This window comes from Tiliqua scincoides, chromosome 1 (genome assembly GCF_035046505.1).
Source record: "Tiliqua scincoides isolate rTilSci1 chromosome 1, rTilSci1.hap2, whole genome shotgun sequence".
Lineage (NCBI taxonomy): Eukaryota > Metazoa > Chordata > Lepidosauria > Squamata > Scincidae > Tiliqua > Tiliqua scincoides.
This window is the reverse complement of record NC_089821.1, coordinates 134,861,175-134,880,228: the sequence shown is the minus strand read 5'-3', so window position 1 is coordinate 134,880,228 and position 19,054 is coordinate 134,861,175. Positions and strand designations below refer to the sequence as shown.

General features: G+C 40.8%; 1 protein-coding gene across 2 annotated transcripts in view; it reads left to right on the top strand.

Moving 5' to 3' along the window:
* ITSN2 (intersectin 2) overlaps window positions 1-19,054 on the top strand; it is a 130,706-nt gene that overhangs the window by 83,140 nt on the left and 28,512 nt on the right. Inside the window, exon 29 of one of the 2 annotated variants that reach the window (XM_066634544.1) lies at window positions 17,974-18,095. In XM_066634544.1, the coding sequence (XP_066490641.1) occupies window positions 17,974-18,095 (122 nt within the window). Of the gene's footprint in view, window positions 1-1,904; window positions 6,836-17,973; window positions 18,096-19,054 lie in introns of those variants that run through there. The other variant, XM_066634470.1, reaches the window with a different exon arrangement.

The window sequence follows — 19,054 nt, the reverse complement described above, 5'->3', positions numbered from 1 at the left end:
ACCTTTCAAAGTAGTGTCATCTTATATTTTGCAAGGGGGGAGGGAGCTGTCCCTCTTCACCCTAGCATGGCATCTTTTCCAGTGGCTGTTGCAAGTGTTTTTTCTGTAATTTTTTTAGATTGTGAGCAGTTTGGGGACAGGGAACCATTTACTGATTTATTTTAACTTTGTAAACCACTTGAGAACTACTCTGTTGAAAAGCAGTATACAAATATTCTTTAAAAAAAATAATAACTGCACACGTCCTAGGAATGGAGCCCAAAATCTGAGTTAAACAAAGTACTTTGGGTCAGTGGCGTACAAAAGTCATTTGGCACCCAGGGCCCATAAATTTTTGGCACCTTCCCCGTGACAAAATTATTTTCCGTATTAGTCATGATATGAAATGAATAATAACAATGGTCAAAGAAGAAGAGCAGGCAGTGACTACTTTCTTTTATTGAGTTTATTTATAATAATTTCACTTACATAGTGAACATTAGTGATCATAACCCAAACAAAACAGGGAAGGAATTCCTATCAGGATAATATGCTTGTGGCTTGTGGTTTATGATGCATACAAAAGCAGTCTTGTAATATTGAAGAAAGGCAAAACATACATATGCATATGCAAACATACAAAACACAGCATTTATGAAGAATGCATTTGGTTTTTTGAAATGCTTGCAACAAGCTATTTATTTCCGCTGGTAATCCCAGTGCAATCCACTTTTTGTTGCATAAGGCAGTTGTTTTCCTTTTCTGGTTTTTTGGCGATAATGTTTGATAGAATAGATATATTTCAACATAGTTTGTTTCATTGCATTCTGCATGAAATTACAGATTGAATTATATATGACATAGGGCGCAATCCTGCCCTGCACTGGAACAGGCAAGCCAAGAGGTTTCCATCACAGGATAGGGGCCCAAACGGCTCTGCTAGAGGCAAGGGGAAACTTTCCCCCTTACTTCTGGGTAAGGCGCCCTTGCCCTACTTGTGCCTCCTGAGGTGACACAAGTCCAAGGACAGCGGAGCAGCTTGGAGCCACTCCAAATTCCCAGCATAAGTACTTGGATCCCAGCCCCTCCTCCCACTCCCTACCTGCCTGCACCCAGGGCCACCCACTGCCCGCCCTCCCCCCCACCCAGGAACACCTCCCTTCTGCCTCCTCCCCTCCTACCCCATAGCCTTGCATCTTACCACAGAAGCCACCATGGAGGCTGGATTCAGCCTGTGTGCTGGTGCACCTCTGTGCAACAGCGTGGCTTACTCCTGAGGAGGCACATGCTTTATGGCACATTTGCGACCCTCCTGGACTGGCGCAAGGGTCTTGCGTCGGCCCAAGTGAAGGGCAGGATTGTGCCCATATCTGCAGCTTGACACCCTGGGTCCGTAACCCCACTTTGTACACCACTGCTTTGGGTGGCTAGTTTAATGGGGTTAGAAACAAGTATTGAAATAAGGGACCACAGCAGTTAATGAAAATCTTAATGACAGTCTGTAACTTGCAAATTTTATGCCATGAATCAATGCAGGTACCTAAAAACTCTTTTGATAGCCAGGAAAGGGAAATATATTTGATGCTATAGGAGGACCTTTTAAATATTAAAAAGATTAAAATTTTGGATCAAATATTAAAAGCCACTGTGCAGTTTTAGAAATTAGCTTGTCAAGGAACCTGATTCCTCTATTAATTGGTTAGCAGCCATGTATTGGTGAGCCTTTGTAATATTTGACAGTTTATAATAATTAGTGCATCATTTGCCTTCATTGTCTTAAAATGACAGAAATGAAAAGAATGATTCAATCTTCAGAAATATAAGAATCATTTTTATTTGCCTTTAGGCATACCATATGCATGTTTCACTCTATAAACCTGTTTGTAGTCATTCATTCCTAATTTTCTCTCTTTTCTTCCCCCAAGGATCCAGTGTTGTCCTCCAGTGTGAAAGCACCTCAGAGACCCACTATCCAACTTTGACTGTAGCATGGAGGCAGGGTGGACAGCCTGCTCAGATCTCTCTGAAATAATTCATTTGCTTCACTTTAGTATTAAACTGAAAGACTTCAAATTCGTTCTGTGGTCTACAGTTAAAATTAATTTTGTACACACTGATTAGATAGTGGGTCTTTGTGTGGCTTTCTGCATTGTCCAATCTTGTTTCCTCTACTCCCTTTATCTAGGAACAATCATGAATCATTAGCATGGTTGTCGAGTTATCTCTTGGCATGGTTTGACTTTAGGCACACAAAGACCTACTATTTGTACTGTTTCACATGGGTAGATGTGTTCTTAGGATGTTTCACCATGTGCCTCCTTTGCCAATTTATTGTTTGCTGAAATTTACCTTTAATGCACTTCTCAATTATTCTGTGCATAATGCTGGGTTTTTTGTTTGTTTTTAATACCAAGAGCACAGGTAGAATAAAGCCTAATTCTTTTTAATGAACTTTATCCTTACACTGTGCCTGCTGGGTTTTAGATCTTGTTTTATCTACATAAATACAATCTGGTCCTCAAGGCAGCTCTTTTTAAAGGGCAAACATTCAGAAGAGCAAAAAGTCTGTCCCTCTCAAATATCACAGACTTGAATTATGTGTTAATGATAGAACAGCTCCAGCCTGGATATGTTTTTTGTGGTCCCATTTTGGAGTCTGTATAAAGACCATAGATTCCTCAGTGGCACATAGAAACCCTAGAAGCCGTCTGGGCTCCACCAGTCTACTGATGACATCATAAGTATGATGGGGCCTGGAGGTCGCAGGATTGCTGCACCTTCCTAGAGTATATCAGGCCCTTCCTGTCAACCCTGACCTATCAGATGACTACATGGTATCAGCAAGGCAGCAGGGAGAGCCAAGTAAGACAAATATGACAGGCTCAGATGCTTTGAGGACCCATTGCACTTCCAAAGATGTCATCAGGAGCATGACAAGACCCTCCAGGCCTCCCTGTAGCTTGAATGTACCCCAGCCTAGATGTGACTCTTTCCGCTTCCACTCCTCATTACTTTCTGAAAGGAGTAAGCGTCAGTGGGCAGGGTTTTATCCAGGAAGTGAGAAAACCAGGTTGCAGGGAGGCCTTGGATGCCCCTATAGTCAGTTCAAGGCAATTATTCATTTTGGAAGTTCTGGTATGCTGGGAGGATCTGATTCAGAGTAGGGATGTGATGGCAAGGAAAAGAGTTAAGCAGTCCTTTCTCCTTTTCCCCTTTTGTGCTCCAAATTGACCCTGTCAAAATGGCTTTTCTGAGAAAAAAAATGGCCATTAGGGTTCTGTTATACACATGTATAGTGTATGACATGTGTAGTTAGGGTCTAGAAAATACACAGCTATTTTTTAAATATTCTATAGCCACACAAGAATACTTACTTAACCCAGTACATTTTTATCACTGCTGCAGCCCAAGTAAATATACAACTTTACTGCCCCTTGAACATTTCCAGTGTCGCTGTCAAAACAGAAGATTCCTTCTGTCAACCCTTCTACAGAAGTTTAACATTGGTTGGAGTACATACTTCATTCTTTGGTGCCTTTTGGTCATCCAGTAGGTCTTGCTCTATATCCCTCTTGTTCTGGTTAGCCTCCCCTTCAAATCTCCTACACAGTCCTAAAGGATTATAGGCCCATTTGGGGGAAAACTCCTTTTAGAAGGCAACATTAAGCTACTTCATTGCAAGAAAGTATGAGACATCTTGTGTATTCCTTGCTGATGTCAAAGATGTGACTTCTTTATGGTGATAAGATGAAACCAATTTTCTGTAATATGTACCACTACAATAATGTGATTGCTTGAAGATATTTATTTTGTATTTTAAAATTAAGGGAATCATTTGAATAATAATTTGATAAAACAGTTCTATGATCTATGACAGATATCTAAAATTAGTGTTCAGAATTTGAGAGTTTAAGCAACAATTGTGTATGCAATCTGAAATGTTTACAGTAAGTTTAATGAATATGCAGAAGTTAAGAGATACTATCAAAAAGTGTTTGTGCAATTTCATTCATTCAGAAAACATTTGGAATATTCTGTCTAAAGGGAGGATGTTATTTATCCTTACAGCACACAATCCCATGTGTGTTTACATGCAAGTAATGGAGCTTTTTCTCAGGAGAGCACAGGATTGCATCCCTGATAACGTTTTCTGCTGATAGTAGATGTTTTAGCTAATGGTGTGATGCACATAAATAAAAATGCTAGTCATGCAATATTGCATTCATCTCACACTGTGATTTAGTAATATCCAACCAAAAATGATCTGACAGACTCATATCTGGAATGTTATGTTCCCTTCCTAAGTCAAAACAGACTTCTGAATTCTATTGGCCCATCCCTGCCCAGAATACTGTTGTTAGGTATATACAGGAGGGTTCCGGTATCTGCAGATTCACTTAGCCACGGATCAGGTCAGCTGGGCCCCCTGCACGCGTACCACCTCCAGAGGCAAAGCTCCCCTCACCTCTGGAGGGTCCTCTGAGCCCAGCAGAGGCCAAATCTGGTGTGGGGGGGGGATTCACTTGTATCCTTGGTTTCACTTAACCATGGAGGGTTCCAGAACGGAATCCCTGTGGATACAGGGGCACACCTGTATCCACACCTGTGGATGCGGTGGCCTGCCAGAACATTTCTCTGTTTATACTGTCCCAAGTTAAAAGTTTTATCAAACCCCACTCTGAACACAGATCTTTCCCCTGGTTTGTCCCTCAAATGAACATGTGGGTAATGGGAGTGAGCCAGATGGTGCACTGACTTCAGAAGCAGAGCCTGCAGTTGTAGTCCTTCTTTCCCCTCCACAAATTTAGTAAATGAATGGGTGACAATGTCCATATGCAAACTAAGCAAATGATAACTAGTGCTAAAAATAAGCTTAGTTTTTGTTGTCACAAACCAGTCTGTAAGCCAGTCCATTTCTTTTGAACCCACATTCATAAATGTATTTTAACTGAGATAGTTTTGAACAACCATAAAAGTTTAAAATAGCTTCAGCGACAGATTTGAAGATGCTGCAAGTATGAAAAAAATCATTCTAGGCTTTTATTTTTTTGCTCCAAGGTAATCACAGTATTATTTCAGCATAGCACTGACACTGCACAAATTGGGATAGCATGAAAATAGCAAAGAAATTTATCCCTAATTCAGAAACATTTTTTTCTTGTTTTTGAAATGTTTATACAGGTCAGATACATCAGATAATTAATTAATCCGAAACTGATGTGCAAAGATTTTTAGATGATATTTGAGTTATTGTTGAGAAGCCATGCTTAGTGCCTTTCAATGCAAAATTGAAGAATTCTTCTGTACGGGCAGCCCAATCTTCAGCTGCCCGGCATGCAAGGCTACAGCAGTGCCGAAATAGCTGCCGCTGCAGTCTGTGGCTGTTCAGGCAGCCGCGGGCAGCTTCTGATGACTCTTTGGAGTAGGGGACATTCGTAAGTAAAGGAAAGTGGCCCAGCAATAGGACTACTTGACTCTAAGCTGGCTAAATAGCAAGTGCAGTGTAAAGAAGCCCTGTGTCGGGCTATGAGGCCCAACGCAGGGCTTTGGATCCCAGTCCTGCTCCCCACCCCACTCTCTCCCTCACCACGCCTTCTCCCCACCTTCTCCCCTGCCCTGGAACGTCTCCCTCCCACATCTCCACTCACTTCTCCGGCATCTGGCACTTCACACGAAGCGCCAGGCGGCAGCTGGCCTATGACTGGTGCCAGCCCAGTGCAGGCTCATGTCAAGCCTGTGCCAGTGCTGGGCAGGCATTAACTGCTACACTCATGCCTTATGGCACGTTTGCAACATTGTGCGCTGGCACTGAGCTGGCGCGCTTTCTTCAAGATTGAACCCTAAATAGGATGCACAGTCTATGGCACAGTCCAGTGAACTACATCTATGCCTAAATACCTAATAGGATTGTTCACTTTTTTTCCCCAAACAGCAGCACCTCACAAGTGCCTACTTAGTGGTTCTGAAAGTTTCAGAAGTAGTCTGCATGAGTAGTCTGCTGCTCAAAGAAAAAGCCAAAAGTTCTAGCTGATGTATTCAGGCTTTGGGGCATGCATAAGTTAACTTTAAATGTGAATTGCTTTTCCTTTGAAAGTTTAGATACAGAAGACTCTCCTCATGTAGTCAGATAGAGATCACAGAAGTCTGTCACTGAGCAAAAATAAAACAAACGTGTTGCCCCCATTCCAGGGACAAGGCTGAAGTAACTCCCAAAAAGAAAGATATGGTAGCTGTGGAGATCTCACAAATATAGGGGAAAAATTAGGGCTGGGTGATTTTCTAGTCAAATTCTAGAAACCACGCATTCTGAATGATTTAACATTCTATATCTGGAGCATAATTCTAAAAGGCATAGAGTGGAAAACATTTTGAAGGGCATACAGAAAGCTAAAAAATTAAAATGATTACTTTGTTTACAGTAAGTATGCACAAGTTATGAAATTCCTGACTTTTAGAAAACGAAAAAAGGAATGAAATCACATTGATGAATTGTGATTTGCTCATTGCCTATAATACAGTATTTGCCAAGCTACGTGCTGTTGACTTGTATTACTTGTTAAATCGATCCAACCATCAACTATTATCAATCCGTCTGTTACAAGAATGTTAACAGATCTCTGCTTGTAGTGGTGTTTTGGGCTGCTACAAATAATGCTGCTGTAATTAACTATATTGAACTCTTACATACATAGTTAATGTGTGCTGCCTTTTTTATTTTTAGAGCTTTCTTGCATTAAAGTTTTGGGATAATATTCTTTGTTTTAACAACCAAACAATCATATGCTGCAAATGAAATAATTGCTTTTGTTTTTTGTTTTGTTTTTGAAAACTGGAAATAACTATGCAAAAGTATTAAAGGGACTCATAAAATAAAATAAAAGTGTGTGATTTTTTTATCCATCATAGTGAAACTTCATTAAATTTACCTCCAGGCATGATTTAGATATTACATTTTGTTTTCATATTACATTTGCATTTCAGCCATGTCAGTCAGCTTCAGGGTACGAAAGGTGAGGCAAATTCAAATTTAGACTTAGATGACTATTGTATGGGATAGCTTGGCCACATTTTTGCTTCAAACAAAGATGTGTCAGTTCCTAAAACCATCTGCAAACCTGTTTGTTTCAGCTCTCAATACAATAACTTTTTAGTTCCATGAGAAATTAGGGACCTCTACTAAACAATTTTCACCAAAGTAAGTTCCTAGAATTTCTACTGTGATACTGTGGCTGTTGTTTGATGGCAGTTTAAATGTGTAGCATACCTACCATAAATACTTGCCTATAGGGTGAGAAATTTCTGCCAATAAATCAAGCTTAGATCATCAGCTTGCCTTATATCCAAGATCGATTAGGGTTCAGGGCTTTTCAAGCAACTGGCAGCACTGGAGAAGCAATGCAAAGATTATAGGGGTTAACCTACCATAGATACTCGCCTGTAGTACATAATTGGAGCCTGATTACTTGGCAAAAATTTTATCACTTCGCCTTATCTCTGGATCAGTCAGAGGGCAGAGCCTTTCAACTCTGAAAAGTTTCATTTCTTTCTCAAGCAGCAGGTAAGCACTGCTCATTAGAAGCAATGCAGAGATCATTTGTTTCTACAGCAACTTCACTGGGAAATTCCATCCAAAGTTAACCTTTTATTTTCCTTCCTTTGTTCCCTTTTGCAAATGCTGCTGCAGCCTGGTTCTGCTTTGCAAATGCTTGCAAAGCAGGTCTGTTTTTTTTCAGCACCAGGATGGGAGCCTCATTTCCATTTGAAGCAAAGTCCCAGGCTACAATTCAGTGCACCATTATTTAAGAATAACATCCATGGAAAGCAGTGGGTCTACTTCTGAGTAAAAAGGGTTGCAAATATCTCTGCTGTAAATTGAATTGCACACTCCCAGTTATGTGTTATAAGTTATATGTTATATGTAGAGCTTCTGGCTTAACACACCAGACACCTTAATGGTGGATTTGATTCATGGTTCTCCTGCAGTGCTTCCCAACCTTTTTCACTTGCATATCCCTTGGCAACCCATTTCCATAAATTGTACGCTTCGTATTAGCAAAATGTTTGTAGTAATACAAGCCCTCATCTCCTCTCTATGAAAACCCAGACTTCATGTATTCATCACATACTTTCTCTTTTTATCTGTTTGCAATGTTTTGGACCAGAAGTGTCCTGAATAATTCTGGGTGGTTGATCACTTATGTTTCAGCTTTTTTACTGTGCTGGTTTTCAATCACTGGTTCATACATGACCAAAAACTAGCTATTGGTGGGGCTTTGACAGCCAACAAGCTACCTCCCTTCCTGCCTTGCTGGTCCTTGCATTCCTGCCTTGCAAGGCATTCTGGAGCACAACCTGCCTTTTTCTGCCATTATTCCATTCTTTTTCAAGTATCCCTAAAGGTCCTGTTGAGTGTCCCTGGGAGTACATGAATACCAGGTTGGGAACCACTGCTTTACTGGTTTGTTGTTTACAGTACACTTACTCTGATAGTGTTTACAAAAAGGTGGTGAAGACCAGAATTTAAAAAGAATAAAAATCTATCTTATGATCTTTTACTAAGTTTTTAATAAATTAGAGACTACAGTTCTTAGGTAACAATTAGTGGTAGGTTATTTTTCAGGATCAGGCCTTGGGTAAAATCAGACAAAACTATAGTCAGACACCCCCTAAGTTTAACCCCCGACTTATCTGAGGGTCATAGAAAATTCCATGATTGTTGGCTCAAAACCTGCCCTTGGCTTATCTGTGGGGCCGACTTATAGACGGGTGTCTGCGGTGATTGCTGTAGGGGATCTCCACTGTAAGCTCCCTGGCAAGCTCAAGCCAAAGTTAACCTTTTATTCTCATGAGAAAAGGGCTAAAGGTTTCCATTTAAATCAAGCAAGTCTTCTTCCATTCTGCAAATGCTGCTGCAGCCTTGTTCCATTTTGCAAATGCTTGTGTTTTGCAGAGGTCTGTTTTTTTAAACACCAGGATGTAATCCATTTCTAACAAAATCCAACACTACAATTCAGTGCACCATTACTTAAGAATAACACCTATGGAAAGCAAAAAACTCTACTTCTGAGTAAATAGGGTTGCAACTATGTACAGCTCCACTTGCTAACAGCCATTCCTTGTTGCTTCTCTCTGCTATGAATTGAATTGCACAATCCCAGTTATGTATTATAAGTTGTATGTTACATGTAGAGCTTAACGCACCAGGCACCTAAAAGACGGATTTGATTAATGGTTCTCCTGCAGGGGTTCGCATCCTTTTTTCACTTGTATACCCCTTGACAGCCCATTACATAAACTGTACCACTCATATTAGCAAAATTTTGGTAATTAATATGAATAATATAAGCCCTCACCTCCTCTATATGAAAATTCATACTTAATGTATTCATCACAATATTTTCTCTTTTTAGCTGATTAATGAACTGAAAACTATGCCTTTGCACCATTTACACCAGAAGTGTCCTGAGAAATTCTGGGTGATTGATCACTTTCCATATTATGGTTCAGCTTTTTTACTATGCTGGTTTTCAATCACTGATTCATATATGAATTGATGACCAAAAACTAGCTATTGGTGAGGCTTTCACAGCCAACTAGCTACCTCCCTCCCTGCCTTGCTGGCCCTGCAAGGCATTTTGGAGCACTGTCTGCCTTTTTCTGCCATTATTCAATTGTTTTTCAAGTACCCCTAAAGATCCTGTCAAGTGCCCCTGGGGGTACGTGCACCCCAGGCTGGAAACCACTGTTGTTCTGGTATGTTGTTTACAGTGCACTTACTCTGATAGCATTTACAAAAAGCTTGTGAAGACCAGAATTTAAAAAGTCAAAAGAATAAAAATGTATCTTATGATCTTTTACTATATTTTTTAAATAAATTAGGGGCTGTACAGTTCTTAGGTAACAAATTAGTGGTAGGTTATTTTTCAGGATCTGGCTTTGGGTAAAATCAGACAAAACTATAGTCAGATACCCCCCTACTTTAAACCCCCTCCCCAACTTATCCGAGGATCATAGAGAATTCCATGATTTTTGGTTCAAGACTTGCCCTCAACTTATCTGTGAGATCAACTTATAGGCGAGTATCTGTGGTATATCTGCTAGTGCAGCAAATAAGAGTGGCATTGGTTTCAAATTCATAGTTTATACATATAGAACCTGCATACGAAAATCTTACTGCTGAGATGCAGCTATACACAGCTGGTTTTTCCTTTCCTAATCTGTTTCTGCTGCCACTAATTTCCTAACCCACCATCCTGCTAATCTCCCAGTGCCCCTCACTGTCACCCATTGCTGCTGCCTCATGCATCTACCACTTCTTGAAAACAAGCTGGATGGAAGTGTGCTGGCAGCAGGAGAGATGATTATGGTAGTGGTGCAGAGGATGTACATTCCAACAATAAATGGAGAAGTGGTTCTAAATTATGTCATTTATGCTGCTATAGGTAGAGGTGTTTGTTTCTGATGAATAGGATAGGTTTATAGCATAACTCTTACTGAACACAATGAACTTGCATCAGAGTAAAATAACACCATTTTCAAATTCTTCTAACTATAGATTTTGGAATTTCCTAATTAAAGACATTGGTGTCTTAAAATAAGGATTCTTATCATGACTGTCCTTGTGAAAGGAAGAATTCTTGAAATCAATCCACCTCTCTGAGCCTGCAATCCTATCCACACTTTCCTGGGAGTAAGCCCCATTGATTCAAATGGAATTTACTTCTGAGTAGACCCACATAGGATTAGGCTCTAAGTTAACAGCACAATCATATAAATTTACTAAAATATAAGTCCTATTTTGTTCCCAGGTAAGTGTGCTTAGGATTGGAGGCTAAGAGAAGCAGTGTTGTGCAATGGATATAGAGCAGTGGTTCCCAAACATTTTAGCACTGGAACCCACTTTTTAAACTGGTACTCTGTTGGGACCTACCTAGGTTAAAAAAAAAATTCACTTTACCAGCCGCTCAAGCCTCTTTTTGTATCCTTTTTACTATAGTGGGGGAATCACCATCTGGAGCGTTTTTTCAGCTCCATGTCCTGGTGGCCACCATTCTGATGGTCTTGCATTTCCTTTCTCCTGGCCTTCTGTATGAGCAGAGGTGAAGTTGCCTACTCATGAATAAACACACATGTGTGGCTCAGTTTTGCTTTCCATAGGGCTCAGTATATTTTCCTTGTTAGCTTGGAGGAGGGGGGAGACTTCCTTCTCAAGATTTTGTTGGGGCCTGTGTTAATGAAATCAGGATTATTCTGGTGGCATTTCCCCTTGGCCTAACCTGTCCAAGGTATATTTGCCTACTTGCACGTAAATATGTGCATGCTGCTCCTTTTTTGTTTCCATAGAGCTTAATACATTTTTCTTGTTGGCTAACAGCTTGTCAGTTTCATGACCCACCAAAACTTGGGTTGCAACCCACTGGAGGGCCCAACCCACCCACAATTTGGGAACTACTGACACAGAGCATTGCAGTTAGCCTGAGGAGACTGGGTTCAGTCACTGACTCTCAGGCTAACTTCATAGAGATGTGAGGATAAGAAGGGGGAGCTGTTGATGCTGTCCTGAGATCCTTGGAGAAATGGCAGGGATATAACATTGTTGTGTTTAACATTGACCAGAACAGAGATATTCTGGCAATGTGTTCTGTATGCTTTCTGATCCAGTTGATCACTATGATCCACTGCTTTCTGATCCCGTTCAAATTATACTTTCCATTTTCATGGGAGACATGGACTTGAAGAAATATGTGCATTTTTGTTTCAAATGCTCGTGTTCCTTTCAGTTATTGAACCTATAGTATATGACTTTAAACAGAAGGACTGACCTCAAAGAAGCAAATTTAAAATACTCTGCTGAAAAACTGTACACTGTTGACGTTTCTCATTTTTAAGAATTGTTGATTTGGGTATGCTTCTGTGGAATGGTTCAACTTCTGTATGATGGGGAAAAAACATTCTTCTCATTCTTTACAGTTATAAATATGTTCCATTCTGTCCAAGTCCTCAAAATGAACAGTCCCACATGTACTCTGCTTGTCTCCCAAGCAGTATGGCTGCAGTATTTCACAGCAACAAGCTAAAATATGCATGTAATGATTAAAATAACATTTGCTGCAATTAAACCCTGTTCCCATTTCAGTATAGAAATGTGATTTAATTCAGTACTTAAATTGTTTTGTCAGTTAAAATTTTAATAGAATGTCTAAAATTTGAGAAATTTTTATTATGAGTTACGTACACAGCTGAAGTGTCATGAAAAGCTTGAGGATTTGTTTAAAAGTTGTTTCTCCTTTTTTTCTTTATTGATCATCTAGTGAGAGGGATAAAGTGATAAAAAAATATAGATTTATATTTACATTTATGGAAAATGCTTGTAGTAATGAATGTAATAATAGAAAAATGTTCTTTCATTACTTTACTAAAAATGTGTAATAGATTATTTTAGCACCTACTCCTACGGCCAGACAATGCTAGCCTCCCGTGTGCTGCCATGGCAACGACCATCACAGACATGCCATATGGCACATGGCAGCAGCCAGCAGAGGGCAGTTCAGGCCGCCACATGCTATCCCCCCTTCTGGGCTTAATAGCTGGTGCAGATCCTAGTAGACCCATAAAGGCTGCAGGGACCCAGCACTGGATCAGAGAATCAATGTTCCCTTACCTTAAGTTTGGGCTGCCCATTGCTCATTCATGCAGAGCAGTGGTTCCCAAACTATTTAGAGGCCCCTAGAGGGGCCTGCCAAAGGGAGTGGCTATAATGGTGATTGGGCAGCAGAGTTCCCCCACCCCAAGTAGCAGCTTGTTTAACCCTTAATTCACATATAACCTAATCTGCCTGTCAATTTTGCAACCCAACAAAAAGTGGATCACGACCCACTGATGGGTCCCAGAAGTACTAATGGAGAGAGTAAGATGTAAGCAGTCTGGTTGTTTTTGATTATGAGGACTAAGAGACTTTGAAATTCTGTATGAATCTACCTGTTGTGCTGTACTCCATTATACTCTTATTTCAGGAAAAAATAATGGAAGCAAATTGTAAGGAAAGGTTACATTTGAATGATTTCATTGTGTTGGAGAAACACACATTTATCAAATGATAACTTATCACAGTGTGCATTCAATCATTGCCTCTAGGCAAGCCTGTCATCTGTAAATTGGTCTCTTATTGTCTCTTGTCAGATCTCTTGTTATCTTGTGTGCTCCCTGAGTCATCTGGTGGACCACTGTGAGATACAGGAAGCTAGACTAGAGGGGCCTTTGTCCTGATCCAGTGGGGTTCTCTTCTAATGTTCTTATGTTAAATTCCCTAGTAGTCGGTAAGGAGAATTTTACCACCCTTCTCCAGGTGACTGGCAAAGCAGGGGAGTGGTCAAATTCTCAACCCTTGGCAAGATGGTAAACTGTCTAGCCAAGTTATTGAGTGAAAAGTGTTTGGAATTATTATTATTATTATTATTATTATTATTATTATTATTATTATTATTATTATTATTATTATTATTAACAGTATTTATATACCGCTTTTCAACTAAAAGTTCACAAAGCGGTTTACAGAGAAAAATCAAATAACTAAATGGCTCCCTGTCCCAAAAGGGCTCACAATCTAAAAAGATGCAAAAGAATACCAGCAGACAGCCACTAGAACAGACAGTGCTAAGACTAAGACTGGGTTGCTTGTATTATTCACTCATAACTTATTTTTAGTCAGATGACTAAAAGAATAACAAGAAGAGTTGTTTTAGATATGCCTAAAGAAAGAGGAAGAGAAATGAGGGGGTGGGATTGCTCCTGGACAAGGATGGTCAATTCGTGCCTGGAACTCAAGAGAAGGCGGAGCTGCTCAACTCCTACTTTGTGTCCATCTTCTCTCAGAAGGAGAATTGTGCAAATGTCAGTGCTGAGCAGTGGCGTCACTAGGATTCATGTCACCCGGTGTGAGACTCCTGTGCATCACCCCATGCAGTGGGCAGGGCAACACCCCAGGTGGAATGCGTGGTGATGTACCATCACCCTGCCCCCACTGGTTTATTGGCTGTACCTTTTGTTAGAACACAGATATTTCAATGTGGTTTGTTTCATTGCATTCTGCATGAAATTATGCATTGATTGATATATAACATGATGGTATTATTCCTTCAAACTAGTGATTTTGAAAACTTGTAGAGTCACGCGCGCACACACACCCTGTGTCAACTTACTAACTCCTTATTGCAGCAGTTCTCAAACTTTTAGCACCAGTACTCACTTTTTAGAATAACAATCTGTCCAGGACCCATTGGAAGTGATGTCATGTCCAGAAGAGACATCATCAAGCAGATTAAAATAAATAATTATAAATAATTAAATTAAAAGAAATAAATAAGGGGGAGCCAGTCCTGTTTCACCAAGTGAATTTTCTCTGTAGTCTGCCTGCAATAACACCCCCCCAAAAAGAATCAGTAAGATTTTCAGCCCTCACCAGTGCCCAGTTTAAAGTTCTTCTGTTTCAAGCATATCGATAAAGACGCACCTGACTTTACAAGTGCAAAATAGAAAACTGTCCCCTTACCAGTTCAAGCCTCTTTTTTTGTCCTTTATAGTGGGAGGAGGGAGGCTGCCTTCTGGAGCATTTGTTGCGCTCCAGTTCCATCGGATCGGGACCATTCTGGTGTTCTCACATTCCCCTTTGCCTGACCTGATCATAAGCCAAGGCAGGTCTGCCTACTCACGAGTAAACGTGATCGTGAGGCTGTTTCGCTTTCCATAGGGCTTCACAGCTATGGAGAGGGGGCCAGCTGGCAGGGAGGGGCCTCCTTGGGTGTTTTTGGGGACTGCATTCATTGGATCAGGACCATTCTGATGTTGTTGGAGTCCTCTCATCCTGCCCTTTCCGACAGACTAAGGCAAGTACGCCTACTCACAAGTAATCACGGCCACGTGGCTTCATTACGCTTTCCATAGGGCTCAATACAGTCGCAGCTGGGAGGAAAGGACCTCCTTCTTAGGGGTTTTTTTGGGCTGCATTCATTGGATCAGGACCATTCTGGTGTCCTTGGATTCCGCTCAGCCTGCCCTTTCCGACGGACTAAGGCAAGTTCACCTACTTGCAAGTAAACGATACGGCTCGGTTTCACTTTCCATAGGGCACCATGCATTTTTTTCTTTCCGGTTTTTTGGCCATAACTTTTGAAGGAAAGGAGCAATTTCACTCTGGTATATTGCATTGCATTCCGCTGGAAATTCGACATCCAACGGTTTATGGCAAGATGGGGTTGCTCCTAAAACCACGATTTTAGCGCGTCATCCCCCCAGTGCACGTCACCCCCCCTTGCACGTCACGTGGTGTGGCCCGCACCCCCCCACCCCCTAGCGACGCCGCTGGTGCTGGGTCCTTGGCTGATGGAGGGATATGCTTACATTCCTGAAGAAATGAAAGTACATTCCTGAAGTAATGAAAACCTGGACAGCACAGGACTGTAGTTTAGGATTGAAAGGGAACTAGTTAAAAACCACTTATTTGGCCTAAATGTATTCAAGTCATTTGGACCAGATGGACTGCATCCTAGAGTACTAAAGGAACTTGTGAATGTACTTGCAGAGCCTCTGTCAATTATCTTTGAAAAATCCTGGAGGACGGGGGAGGTGCCACTAGACTGGAAGTGGGCTAATGTGGTCCCAGTCTATAAAAAGGGGAAAAAAGAAGACCCAGGAAATTGAAGACCTGTCAGTCTGACTTCAGTGCCAGGGAAGATATTAGAATAGAACATAAAACGCACACTTTGCACACATTTAGACAGCAACTCACAGCCCGATCCTATCCAATTTTCCAGTGCCAGTGCAGCTGTGCTGATAGGGCATGCACTGCATCTTGTGGTGGGGCAGCAGGCACAGAGGCCTCGTTAAGGTATGGGAACATTTGTTCCTTTACCTTGGGGCTGGGTTGCAACTGCACCGGTGCTTGAAAATTGGATAGGATTGGGCCCTCAGTGATCAACAGAACCCAATATGGATTTGTCAAATATAAATCTTGCCAGACAAATCTCATCTCCTTTTTTGAGCGGGTTACTAGCTTACTGGACTGTGGGAATACAGTAGATGTAATATATCTTGACTTCAGTAAAGCATTTGACAAGGTCCCACATGATCTAATCAGCAACTTGGTAAAATATGGGTTCAGTGATACAATCGATAGATGGTTTCACAACTGGTTGGATGGCTGTACACAGAGGGTGTTTGTCAATTGCTTCGCTTCAACCTGGAGGGCAGTTTCGAGTGGGGTACCCCACTTAGGTCTTGGGCCTGGTTCCCTTTAATATCTTCATCAATGACTTGGATGAGGGGATACAAGGGAGCCTCATCAAATTTGCGGATGACACCAAACTGGGAGGAGTAGCAAACACAATTCTTCTATTGTGAATTGTGTCATCTGCAAATTTGATGAGGCTCCCTTGTAGAAGGGAGGAAGTAGAAGGCTTCAGGAAGACCCAGACAAAATGGAATACTGGTCTGAAATGAATAAGATGAAGTTCAACAGGGATAAATGCAAAGTTCTGCACTTGGTCAAAAACAACCAAAGATGCAGGTATAAAATGGAGATATGTGACTTGGTAGCACTACATGTGAGTGGGATCTTAGAGTTGCAGTGGATCACACAATGAACGTGAGTCAGCAGTGTGAAGAGCTGCAAAGAAGGTGAATGCAATTTTAGCCTGCTTTAACAGAACCATGGCTTCCAAGCCATGTGAACTTGCGGTTCTGCTTTACTCTGCACTGGTTACACCTAACCTGGAGTATTGTGTCTAATTCTGGACACCCCACTTTAAGAAAGATGCAGCCAAACTAGAGCAGGTTCAGAGTAGAGCAATGAGAATGATCAGAAGGCTGGAGGACAAGCCCTACGAGAAAAGGTTGAAAGAACTTGGCATGTTTAGCCTGGAGAAGAGAAGACTGAGAAGGGTCTTCAAATACCTAAAGGGCTATCATATGGAATAATTTATTCTCAGCTCTCTCTGAAAGCAGAACTAGAACCCATGGGTACAAACTGCAAGAGAGGAGATTTCGATTAGAAATTCCTGACTATCGGGGCAGTTCTGCAGTGGAACAGATGGCCGAGAGAGGTGGTGGACTCTCCCTCACTAGAGATATTCAAGCAGAGGCTTGACAAGCACCTGTTGGAGATGCTCTAAGAGGATTTCCTGCCTAAGGCAGGGGGTTGGACTAGATGACCTATTAGGCCCCTTCCAATTCTATGATTCTATGACTTGTGTAATTTTGATGCTTTTTCATATGTTTGGATTTTGTCGTCACAATCAGTATTATTTAAGCTGGCAATTTTTCAACCAACAACTAATATAATGTGAAAGCTGATGTTACATTCCTTAGAAAATGTTAACTGGTTTCAAATTTTATTTTTAAAAAATAAGAAAATCCTACAAGCTCAAACAATAGAGAATACTACTTTATTTAAAAAACAACAACAATAAAGTCATTTAAAAACAAAGTCAAAAACAATAAAGTCAATAAAAACTATGAAAGTCTGCTGAAAAGAGAGTTGAGGTCGATCTTATGTTTTCGGTATAGCCATGTGACAATCCCAAGACTGCCCTACACATGTGGCTGGTTCCAGTATTAAAGTTGCCACACAAAGGCTATTACAAATTTTTATTTATTTAAGAGATTTTATTCTGCCTTTTAGTTTAGGAAGCTCACAGGGTGACTTCTTTTCCACACAGCTGTCATAACCTGTTGCGCTGTTATTATCACATCATTCTTCTGTCAGGCTCTGTAAATGGATATTTGCCACCATGAGAACTAGAAACTCTGGGTTTTGATGAGGACTATAGGCTTACTTTGAAGAACAGGGGATTAAATTATGATAGTACTGGATATCTGTTCAATAATTCCAAGGCCAGTTTTATCTCCAAACTCATCAAAAGACGTTCCCACTGCCTGTTTTGTATTAACTATTGAACCAATAATTCAATTAGAAGTAACTAGATATTTTTCATTTTGTAGGGTGTGCTGATCTCCAAAGTCTTGACACAATGCAACCAATGGAAAGGAAACGACAGGGTTACATACATGAGTTGCTCCAGACTGAGGAAAAATACATGGATGACCTTCAACTCGTCTTAGAGGTAAGAGCTACTTGAACAGAAAATATATTTAAGTAGTATCTTCAATGCTTTATTAGAAGGCTCTTTATTAAATGGGAAACTGTGGAAGTGTAAACTTTGAATGTACAATAATCAAAAAATGTTCACCTGGCAAGCACACTAGAATACCTGCAGACATTTGCCTATGAACCAGTCTCACAGATAAGTTGAGGGCAGGTCTTGAGCCAAAAATAATGGAATGTTGTGTGACCCTTGGATAAGTTGGGGGGGGGGTGTCTGACTATAGTTTTGTCTGATTTTACCCAGAGCCAGATCCTGAAAAATAACCTACCACTAATTGTTACCTAAGAACTGTACAGCCCCTAATTTCTTAAAAATATAATAAAAGATCATAAGATACATTTTTATTCTTTTGACTTTTTAAATTCTGGTCTTCACAAGCTTTTTGTAAATGCTATAAGAGTAAGTGCACTGTAAACAACATACCAGAACAACAGTGGTTTCCAGCCTGGGGTACATGTACCCCCAGGGGCACTTGACAGGATCTTTAGGGGTACTTGAAAAACAATTGAATAATGGCAGAAAAAGGCAGGTTGTGCTCCAAAATGCCTTGCAGGGCCAGCAAGGCAGGAAGGGAGGTAGCTAGCTGGCTGTGAAAGCCTCACCAATAACTAGTTTTTGGTCATCAGTTCATGTATGAACCAGTGATTGAAAACCAGCACAGTAAAAAAGCTGAAACATAATATGGAAAGTGATCAACCACCCAGAATTTTTCAGGACACTTCTGGTGCAAAACAGTGCAAAGGCAGAGTCTTCTGTTCTTCAAACAGATAAAAAGAGAAAGTATGTGATGAATACATGAAGTCTGGGTTTTCATAGAGAGGAGATGAGGGCTTGTATTACTACAAACATTTTGCTAATACGAAGGGTACAATTTATGGAAATGGGCTGCCAAGGGATATGCAAGTGAAAAAGGTTGG